The sequence below is a fragment of the Urtica dioica genome, chromosome 7 (assembly GCF_054948205.1).
Source record: "Urtica dioica subsp. dioica isolate 48M chromosome 7, U.dioica_male_clone48M_v1_H2, whole genome shotgun sequence".
In the NCBI taxonomy this organism is placed as follows: domain Eukaryota; kingdom Viridiplantae; phylum Streptophyta; class Magnoliopsida; order Rosales; family Urticaceae; genus Urtica; species Urtica dioica.
In genome coordinates this window covers 33,918,255-33,929,454 of record NC_142762.1, presented here as the reverse complement: position 1 = coordinate 33,929,454, position 11,200 = coordinate 33,918,255, and the positions used below count along the sequence as shown (strand labels likewise).

Here is an 11,200-nt window from a genome sequence, read left to right as displayed (position 1 = left end):
GGCTCCACTAATAAGTCCAGTGGGCCCGGCCCCGGTAATTCTTACGAATAAAATAAACAAATCCGAAATAATAAATTTTGCCCCTTGAGAGAGATGAGATACTAATTTCCCTTCTTTTGTAATTTTTTTTAATCTTCATAATCGTATCGAGACTTTTCAAAAAAAATTAAACTATTTTCTTTCAGTGGAGATTCTATTCCGTTTTTATTTTATTTTATTTTTCCCTTTATTTTTTCCCGTCAGTTAATATATAATGACCCCGAAGCGATCTCTCTCCCTATAAAACCTCTGTTTTTAGGTTTTGTGTAAGAAATCGCCCAAGTTTCTCTCTCATTTCTCTTTCCCCTCTCTTCTCTCTCTCTCCTCTGTGAGACCTTCGTTCTCCGGAGCTTTCAGCCATGGGAGGAATTACTCTGGACGAGATCAAGAATGAGACCGTTGATCTGGTACAAACAATCTCTCTCCGTCTCTGTTTTTGTTTCGCTTATTTCTTCAGTTATCAATTTTAACATATTCTGCTATTTGCTCGCCGATAAAATTAACTGAAAACACTTTTAAGGAATGCAAATCTGGTTTGGTTTTCCTGTATTCAACTTTGTGCTCATTTTTTTTGGCTACTGTAGATTTCTTTTTTAAGTCCTTAGTTGCTCTGCGGTATCGATTTGCAAAAAACTAATTCATTTGGGATATTATATCAATATATTAGAGCTCAGTGCTAGTTATACATGCATACATATATAGCTTATAATATATTATACAAATTTTCATCGAGACTAAAACTTTTTGTTGTATTTGTTTTTTTCGTTTTTCATTTGTTGCTATGTTAATTCGAAGATTTTTAACTCAATAGCTTCTTTCTTCGCCCTTCAGTCGTTATCAGGTCGCTAAATTAATATATTTTTTAGATAAAAATAAATCTGTATATTTTGAAACAGCAGAGAAAAAGGTATACAATGAGTTTCGCTTAACGAAAAATTCTCGTCAAATCGTCAGTCTGAGTCCTAGATATTTTGATTCCGCGAAATCGCCGATGAACTGAGAAAATATTCATCAATTGCTTTATTTCTTCTCTGTTTTAAACTTTAAAGTCGTCGGTTTAAACGACGGCGACAAATGGAGACCTTTTTGTGAGCCTGAAGCGTCTGTAGGACACGTGGACCACATCGACCGGTTCGACTGGTAGAAAGCCAAGGGCTTAGATTCTGTAGCTTAAATTTCAAGCCTCTTGTCAATATTTGTATGGAACAAAAGAAAAAATATATATTAAATTACGTATTTCTTTGGAGTGAAATATGTACCCAATCACATGGAATCCGCGGGTTTGACAACGCAACCCTTATTTGCCGAACGTGGCTGGGAAAGAAAAATTACTTTTTTATTCGCTAATTATTGTCTTAAAAATCTTCGTACGCTTTTTTTTTTTTTTTTTTTTCTTTCTATTCTTCCCTTTTTATTTTTTTTACGCGCCATTTAGATCCGTGATGATACGCGCGTGTTTTTCGCTTTGTCTTTTTTGGAAACCCAAGTTTGATTTTGTTTTCTGGTCATAAAATCCTAATTTACGGGCCTACGGCACAGTTTGTCCCAAATTTTCACGCCTAATGACTTTAAAGTTTAAAATAATAATAATAATAAGGGACCTACCCTTTGGGTTTTGTGTTTCTATTCTCTCGAAGAAAAAAAAAATGTTGAGTTAGACTTTTTTTTTTTTGCGGGTGAAGTTATTTATTATTGCAAAAGGAAAAAATTCGGTACAAAAAGTACCACCACGGATGGTACGCTCATCACGGATCCCAAAATAATGAAGTCAAAGTTTTCGGAGAACAAGACAAAAGAAAACAGTAAACTATTAAACGTAAACGTATGTGACCCTGTTAAATATAGAAAATAATTATACAAACACATATTTAAGAAAACAGTAAATTATTAGGAAATCTTTTCTACCGTTGTGTTTCTATTATTTATTAATATTTTGAACAAACAAGTAACTTGTGTTATAAAGGGAGACAATAGATCACAGGAAACAAGGCTTCTGAATTGAAGGAGAAGCGAAAAAAAAACTATTAGGAAATCTTTTCTACCCGTTGTGTTTGAATTTTTTTTATAAATATTTATTTTTATAATACGTGATCTAGTCTAGGGAACTGAAGTTACTAGTTTGACTAATTAATTTACTGTTTAATAAATTTGTTTGCATTTAATTTGAACGGTGGAAATTTTGACTCAGAGAAACAAATCACAACTGCACTAGAAGTTTAGAAGTCTTCCACTTTTTCGGTTAATTGTACTATATATATGTGTATACAAACATGGGATCTACACTGCATGACTTACATCCTCCGATACCTACTTTTTGATGCCCTCTTTGTTTATCCCACAAAAAAAAAAAAAAAAAAATAGTAGGAAAGAAGTTCACATGTGTAACTGTAATAGCTAAAGTCAAGCCATTCTTTTATTGTGCCCGTGACACAGTAGTTGGTTTGGAATTGGTAGTTGTTATGTTGTCTTGTGGTTGTGGGTATCCTAGGTTTGTGTACCTAGCAAATTTAATTATTGTAGCATTATTTTATCTTTGCAATGGTCTATGTGACAAAACCAAAAGCATTTCAATCCTTGACCGATCAATATTGACATTTAGAATGAGGAGAGATATATCCGTATCACCAGTGTGACAATGACAGTCCTCCCAATCTAGGCTTCATTTTTAAAATTAGCTTGGTGTGACCAGTAATAAGAGGTCGAAATTATCTATGATGTCTTATAATAGAAAGAAATTAAATATGGACTATAGGTAATCCTTGGCTGAATTTCTTAATTTCACTAACAGCCATGAGAAACTTTGAAATGGGGTTTGATTGCTCTTTTATTGTGGTAACAGGAACGGATTCCAATGGAGGAAGTGTTCGAACAGTTGAAATGCACGAAAGAAGGTCTGTCCTCCGACGAAGGAGCCAACAGGCTCCAAGTTTTCGGACCCAACAAATTGGAAGAGAAGAAGGTTTGTACCTTGCGACTCAAGCATCATTTTTTATCTTCTCGAAATCGGCATTTGATGAATATGTGTTTCTTGTTTTTGAAAACAGGAAAGCAAAGTTCTCAAGTTTTTGGGATTTATGTGGAATCCTCTGTCGTGGGTCATGGAAGCTGCTGCGATAATGGCCATCGCCTTGGCAAACGGCGGTGGAAGGCCTCCGGATTGGCAGGACTTTGTCGGTATCATTGTCCTTTTGGTCATCAACTCCACAATCAGTTTTATCGAAGAAAACAACGCCGGTAACGCCGCAGCGGCTCTCATGGCTGGTCTTGCACCCAAGACCAAGGTAAAAAAAAAAAAAAAAGACAATCCGATATTGCTCTTAAAAATATGTACTTAGATGTTATGTTTGTTTGGGATGAATTTATAGGTTCTTAGAGATGGTCGATGGAGCGAACAAGACGCCGCGATTTTGGTCCCTGGTGATATCATCAGCATCAAGTTGGGTGACATCGTTCCCGCCGATGCTCGTCTTCTCGAGGGTGATCCTTTAAAGATTGACCAGTCTGCTCTTACCGGAGAATCCCTTCCCGTGACCAAGCATCCCTCGGAAGAGGTGTTTTCTGGCTCCACGTGCAAACAAGGAGAAATCGAGGCAGTCGTTATTGCCACGGGTGTTCACACCTTCTTTGGCAAAGCTGCCCACCTGGTGGATAGCACCAACCAAGTTGGACACTTCCAGAAAGTTCTCACCGCCATCGGTAACTTCTGTATTTGCTCGATCGCCGTCGGTATCGTGATCGAGCTTATTGTCATGTACCCGATTCAGCACCGCGAGTACAGGGACGGGATTGACAATTTGCTTGTTCTCTTGATCGGAGGAATTCCGATTGCCATGCCAACTGTCTTGTCCGTCACGATGGCTATTGGTTCCCACAGGCTCTCTCAACAAGGAGCTATTACCAAGAGAATGACAGCCATCGAGGAAATGGCTGGCATGGATGTCTTGTGCAGTGACAAAACCGGAACTCTGACATTGAACAAGTTGACGGTTGACAGAACTCTGATTGAAGTTTTTTGCAAGGGCGTGGAAAAGGAATATGTCATCGTTCTTGCAGCTAGGGCTTCAAGGATTGAAAACCAGGATGCTATTGATACTGCCATTGTTGGAATGCTTTCAGATCCAAAGGAGGTATGGCTTAATATAATTTTTTTTAAATACTTCTATTGATTGTTGTAAAGGTTTCCTAATCAATGATATTCTGTCGTAACGTTGTCTCGTGCAGGCAAGAGCTGGTGCGAGAGAGATTCATTTCCTTCCATTCAACCCTGTTGACAAGAGGACTGCTTTGACCTACATTGATAATGATGGAAACTGGCACCGGGCTAGCAAGGGAGCTCCGGAGCAGGTAATTTTTTTTCTTCTTAATCTGGGTTTGTACGCTGATTCTCGTTACAGCAGTAATTGAAGTGCATTATGATTGGAAACAGATCCTTGACCTATGCAACTGCAAAGAAGACATGAAGAGGAAGGTCTTTTCCATCATTGATAAGTTTGCTGAACGTGGACTGCGTTCTTTGGCTGTTGCAAGACAGGTTGGAAAATGTTGCAAAAGATTACATTCTTGTCGTGAAATTTGTGCAAATATTTATATTTTACTTATAAGTTTATTTATCTTCACAGGAAGTGCCCGAGAAAACTAAAGAAAGCTCTGGAGGACCATGGCAGTTTGTCGGTTTGTTGCCTTTGTTCGACCCTCCGAGGCACGACAGTGCAGAAACCATCCGAAGGGCTCTAAACCTCGGTGTCAATGTCAAGATGATTACTGGTAAGTCTTATTAAATGGATGCTTCAATTAACCACTTTAATCTTGTGGAAACGCATAATCGTTGAACGCAAACTTCCACTTTCTCAGGTGATCAGCTGGCCATTGCCAAGGAAACCGGTCGAAGGCTTGGAATGGGAACAAACATGTACCCATCTTCCTCGTTGCTCGGAACGAACAAAGATGCCTCCATCGCAGCTCTCCCAGTGGACGAGCTGATTGAGAAGGCCGATGGATTCGCCGGAGTCTTCCCAGGTACGTTATTGCTTTTATCCCAATCCCGGTCATTTTAACACATAATTAACGAGTTTCGTTTTCCCTATGCCCTCGCTTAATCACCTCATCTTATTTTATCATACAATAGAGCACAAGTATGAAATCGTGAAGAAGCTTCAGGAGAAGAAGCACATCTGTGGAATGACCGGAGATGGTGTTAATGACGCGCCGGCCTTGAAGAGAGCTGATATCGGTATCGCCGTCGCTGACGCCACTGATGCTGCAAGAGGTGCTTCGGACATTGTCCTCACCGAGCCCGGGTTGAGCGTTATCATTAGTGCAGTGCTAACCAGCAGAGCCATTTTCCAAAGAATGAAGAACTACACGGTTGGTCACAGTCTAAGATTCGTTGCTTTCTCTTTTTTAACTAGAGTTATTTTTCTTATATTTGTCTCTCTGTCTGTGGTGTGTGTGTTTTTCGCAGATCTATGCTGTGTCGATTACCATCAGGATAGTGGTAAGTGCAACCGCCTAAATAATATCTGCATTTTGTCCAATTATTATGTTTAGTGCTTGCGTATCGTGTTCTTATTATGTTCGAATTCCCAACAGTTTGGCTTTATGTTCATTGCCCTGATATGGAGGTACGACTTTGCACCGTTCATGGTTCTGATCATTGCCATTCTTAATGACGGTGAGATCACTTACTATACAATTTTTTGGATTACACTGTCTTTCAACCTACTACCGTAACAACGACTCGTTCTTATAAACACGAATTTTAAACATATTTTTCTTTTCTTTCTGAATTACGCCCTCCAGGAACTATCATGACTATATCCAAGGACAGAGTGAAGCCATCTCCAATGCCCGACAGCTGGAAGCTGAATGAGATTTTCGCTACCGGTGTTGTGCTCGGAGGTTACATGGCCCTAATGACCGTCGTATTCTTCTGGCTCATGCACAAGACCGACTTCTTCACGGTAAGTTTGATTGATTGTCGGCATAATATCTTGGATTCATGGGACACTTCTGTTCCTCATCCTATCTATACGTATGTATATAAACAATATATAGGACAAGTTCGGCGTGAGACCCATTGGAACCAACAACCCGGAGATGATGGCAGCTTTATACCTCCAAGTCAGTATCATCAGTCAGGCTCTTATCTTCGTCACGAGGTCTCGCAGCTGGTCCTACGTTGAGCGCCCTGGGTTCCTCTTGCTCGGAGCTTTCGTAATTGCTCAACTGGTAAATACCCGTCTTTGTAAATAATCCACGATAATTTATATCATCTGCGTTTTGGGTAAAACGATTAATAATTCTCTTTTTTTTTTCTTTTCCAGGTGGCGACTCTCATCGCAGTGTACGCAGACTGGAGCTTCTCGCGGATCAAGGGTTGTGGCTGGGGATGGGCCGGAGTTATCTGGCTCTACAGTTTGGTCACATATGTCCCTCTTGATATCCTTAAATTCGCTATCCGTTACGTTCTCAGTGGAAAAGCTTGGGACACTCTCTTGGAGAACAAGGTGCTTTTTTTGTTTCTTTTCTTTTCTGGGAAGATGGTAACATTTGTTTTAAAGCCACTTGTAGTCCAAGTCATTAGTTTTAACTTTTTGTATACTTCTTCTTCTTATTCTTTTGTACAGACTGCCTTCACAACCAAGAAAGACTATGGAAAAGAAGAGAGAGAAGCTCAGTGGGCCGCGGCACAGAGAACCCTTCACGGTCTCCAACCACCGGAGCAGAGCAACATCTTCCCCGAGAAGAGCAGCTACCGGGAACTCTCTGAGATCGCCGAGCAAGCCAAGAGACGCGCTGAGGTTGCAAGGTAAGAAACAATTTAAGTCCTTATTGCTAAATGACTTCTTGTTCTAGTTACTAATCATGCCTCTAATTCACGAGCCACGGTTGTCAATTATTGGTATTAAACACATGTTTTTGATGATCGAAACAGGCTCCGGGAGCTGCACACACTCAAGGGTCACGTAGAGTCGGTGGTGAAGCTGAAAGGACTCGACATCGACACAATCCAGCAACACTACACAGTTTGAAGAAGAGAGAGATTTCAAAATTTTCTATGTTCGAAGAAGAAGAAGAAGAAGAGAAAGAAAAAGTGATACTGATGATGATGATATTATGATGAAGTTTGTTTTGATTTCTAAACAAGTCTTTTGTCTTTTAGAGTAGGGTTCAAAAATTTCCTCTTGCTAGACGTTTTTAGATAGTCTTTAGTTTTTTGTTTTCACCTAAAAAGGCAAGAGGAAGGAAAAAAAAAGGTTATTGTTCTGTTTCAAAGTCGAATGACATAAAAAAAAATACATTCTCTTCTTCATTTCCTTGTTTTTGTCTGAGGTTTTCAGTGCGATTTGCATTTTTCGCATTGTGATCGTACATAATTATAGGACGCGATGTCCTGATTTTGGTGGTCATACCAAAATGCATTCTCAGGACTTACTGAATAAGAGAGATCTCTTTTCTCATTTGTTTTTAATTTTTTTTTTTATACATTTCCTTGCTTTATTGTCAATCTTGAACAGTTATGGCTGTTTTGCCTTTTTTTTAAGTCTCTTAAGTTTGTCTATTATTACCAATTCCTCACAAACTTTACATTCATATAAGGCCCACTGTATCTTATTCTATGTCTGTCTTACGCTAGTAAATTTTATTGGAAGCATAATTTTATTCAATGTCTTTACTCTAGAAGAATTAGTCAAAAAAATTAAAAGCTAGCTCACGGCAGCATAGTAACGTCTTCTTTGATCCCCTTCCTGAGATGATACACTCGAAAAGACCGAGGAATTAGTGAAAAAAAAAAAACAAAAAAAAGAAGCTAGTTCATAGTGACACAGTGACGCCTTCCCGTCTTGACCCCGATCCTGCCGAGCCTACTCATGATTTTCATTTTCCGCATTGTGATCGTACATAAATACAGGACGCGATGTCTAATTTTGGTGGTTATACCAAAATGCATTTTCAGGACTTACTTGAATAAGAGAGAACTCTTTTCTCATTTGTTTTGATTTTTTTGTTTTTATACATTTCCTTGCTTTTATTGTCAACGTTGAACAATTAATGGTCGCTTTGGCCTTTATTTAAGTCTCCTATCCCAAATTTCTCACAAACTTTGAATTTATGTCAATTTATTTTATGTTATGTTTTATGATAGTAAATCTTATCGAAAACAAAATATTTTTTCTTTTAATAATTGTATTGCAAGTTTTTTTTTTCAACCCCTTCTTCAAAGAGACTAATATTGATAATGTTGCCAATTCTTATTTTAGTGGAGACGTTAGGAGCTAGCTAAAACAGATTTCCTAAGAGGATACATTTAAGTAGACGTGAATTAGTCAAGGTAAATTCGACTTGTTAAAAACTAAGATAAAAAAAAAAAAAAAAAAAAAGCTAGTTCACGGAGGCGCAATGACGTCTGATTTCACCTTGGCTTCCCGTCTTGACCCCGATCCGGCCAAGCCTGGTCATGGCAGCCACGAAAGCATCTTCGAAAGCCGTGGCATTGGAAGCGAAGAGATTCACGATGGGCCTTGACTTCTTGTCATGGAACAAGACTTGGTCCGAGGTGAACATGCCCTTGCCTTGTTGGAGATTCTTGTAGTACTCGTTGTCAAACTTTAGATGCGTAATCGGGTCCATCCCAATCACGACGTTTGGGTTCACATTCTGAGGACATTGTTGTTTGAGATAATTTGCATATTGGAGGTTGATTGTCGGGTCAATCCTTGTTTTGCTTTTGAACCCGTAAACCCTCTTCGAAAATCTTTCGCAATGCGAGAACCCGATTGTATGCGCTCCTACGGAAAAAAAATTCCGAATATTTTATAAATAATGTTATGATCAAACCTACCTCGTACCTTAGTTTATATTATTAGTAATCTAATAAGTAGACATTTTTTTTTATAGAGTAATGCATATTAACATATTTTAACAAATTAAACAGCCTAATAAGGCTTTTACGGAAGGTTTTCAAAATTGTGCTAATTTGCGAAACTTGAAATTTACGCACCGATCTCTATTTATATGTACGGATGATGCTAACAACAATCTCTATCTATATTTTTAGACCATAATAATTCAGCAAGTACACATGATATAGAAAAATGTCATGAAACTCTATAAGTATTGCACATTGAACAATTCAAACATGGATTTATCGATTCATGAATTTACCTGAGAGTGCGACGAGATCGGTGAGAGAGAGACCATGAGAGGCAAACATGGACTTGAGTTGTTTGATTCTAAAGTTGGGATCAGGAAGATGGTGACGAACACTAGCTTGTGTAGAGATTCTACCATCTACTCTCCCCAATTCTACTTCATATGATGGTCCACCTGTCTATATAATTATTTCCTTTTCATAACCGTTTATTACTCTCTAAAGTCAAAGAACAATTACTAGTAAAAATGTTATTAATTCGTCTTAAATTACACAAAGTTGACTAGCTAGGAAGGAACTCACGTTTTTTTTTTTTGGCAACTCGTGGCTTAAGAATAAGAACGTTTCATATGCTTTGAAAGTTGTGATGGCAAGATGATTTATTGTATTTTTAGTCGTTTGAATCGGTTATAATAAGAAAAACATTATGTGACCTAAAATTGTTGAAAAAATTAGGTCTCTCCATCAAGAAGAAAAAAAATCCGGAAATTCCATTTAGACAATTATGTTCACCAATGGTATTTCAGTAATTTGAGCCTATATATGTTCAATTATAATTCACAAATAGGCTTAAATTCAATCCACAGGTTATAAAAGTTTAAAATAAATAAAAAAAAAGTCCAATATAATTCATCTTATTGAGTTCAAAAGTTGTAAAGAAAAATCCATGAAAGGAGTGTTATCAATGCACATAGAGATGAACGTGAATGAAATTATCTTGATTCATTTTCACTCAACGAAAAAAAAAATAAAAAAAACATTGACTGTTAATCAATGTGTTCTAACCTCTAAATAAGACAGAGAGGAAAAACTCCTGCCATTTCCATCTTAATTACATTGTTAGGCGCTACTAAAAACAAATACATTGTTAGGCCAATCGAACTAAAAAGAATACATAATTAAGAATTAGGAAAACATTAAATGACCATCCAAGCTTATTAGTAGAGAACTTTCTTTTCTCTATATCACCACGTCAAAAGAGCATTATGGAAAAAAGAAGATGACCCAATAGAGGAAAGAAAGAATAATAATGATCATATGACACCATATAAGCAAATGTTGATCATGACTTGTTGCAACAATAATAAATGTATCTTACTTACCAAGCTAACGACATCCCTGGCAGCCATGGCCATGATATCGGCGCAAGAGACTTTGTTTCTGCAACGAGGAACGCTCTCAACCGCCTCTTTTGCCTTTATAACTGTGTCAAACCCGTCACCGGCCAGAGACAGATTGTCCGAATTGTCCTTCTCCGATGTGAAGTTCCTTGAAAACAGCATGACCGAAGCATCGCATCCCTGCACCTCAAAAAAAAAAAAAAAAAAAAAAATTAGGCTCTCTTATTTAGTAAAAAAAATGTGACATATTTGAATGTTAATTAATTTATTTATATGATGAAAAACCTGAACAAAGCAGTCGTGGAAGAAGAGCCTAAGAGTTGCGGGAGCGGTGGCAATGGTTTGTTGGTGCTTCTTTTCGACCGCGGACCTTACAATAGCCTCGACATTCGGGCACGAGTCTCTGTAGTAGTTTTTGCTTAGTAGGGCATAGTTTGTGGATATTGAGATGAAGAGAAAAGCTAGGAACAATGGGAGGGAAAAGAGAGTTTGGAAAGTCATTTTCTTCTTCAAGGGGTTAAAATGCTAATCCTTTGGGTGAGTATATATAGGGCAATACTTTGTGCAAAGATGATGGCGAAATGGGTTGTTCTGAGCTGTAAAGGATGTGATATAATTTGTGGGGTATTTTGAAAATCTTTGAAAATTTTAGTGGGTCTTGTAAGAAGACCAAAAAAATTAATGAGTTGATCAGATAGTAAATGAAACGTGGCAAGTGTTGAGAAGTTGATCTTTTAGTTTAGATCGTACTCTAGCAATACAATGTTGTTTATTTTTGAGGTTCTATAGTGATTTGTCTGCTATTGGCTCTCTGGCTTACTTGCTTTATTAGTACTAAGTATGGGGGTGAAATTTTTAATTAGGCAAAACTTGGTGTATAAGCTTTTGT

At 37.8% G+C, this 11,200-nt stretch overlaps 2 protein-coding genes across 2 annotated transcripts; one reads left to right on the top strand and one right to left on the bottom strand.

Annotated features, from left to right (window-relative positions):
* The first annotated feature begins 242 nt into the window (after positions 1–242).
* On the top strand, positions 243–7,499 carry LOC149390960 (plasma membrane ATPase 4-like). Its single transcript, XM_089618740.1, has 16 exons — positions 243–446; positions 2,879–2,998; positions 3,084–3,320; positions 3,405–4,166; positions 4,261–4,383; positions 4,466–4,570; positions 4,659–4,803; positions 4,891–5,055; positions 5,165–5,403; positions 5,501–5,533; positions 5,629–5,710; positions 5,839–5,999; positions 6,094–6,267; positions 6,363–6,545; positions 6,666–6,847; positions 6,974–7,499. Exons 1-16 carry the CDS (start codon positions 399–401, stop codon positions 7,068–7,070), a joined length of 2,856 nt encoding a protein of 951 aa, XP_089474866.1. The 5' UTR covers positions 243–398; the 3' UTR covers positions 7,071–7,499.
* On the bottom strand, positions 7,445–10,824 carry LOC149390959 (peroxidase 16-like). Its single transcript, XM_089618741.1, has 4 exons — positions 10,597–10,824; positions 10,294–10,491; positions 9,205–9,370; positions 7,445–8,828 (listed from the first exon to the last, which is right to left on the bottom strand). Exons 1-4 carry the CDS (start codon positions 10,810–10,812, stop codon positions 8,422–8,424), a joined length of 987 nt encoding a protein of 328 aa, XP_089474867.1. The 5' UTR covers positions 10,813–10,824; the 3' UTR covers positions 7,445–8,421.
* Between the last annotated feature and the right edge of the window lie 376 nt (positions 10,825–11,200).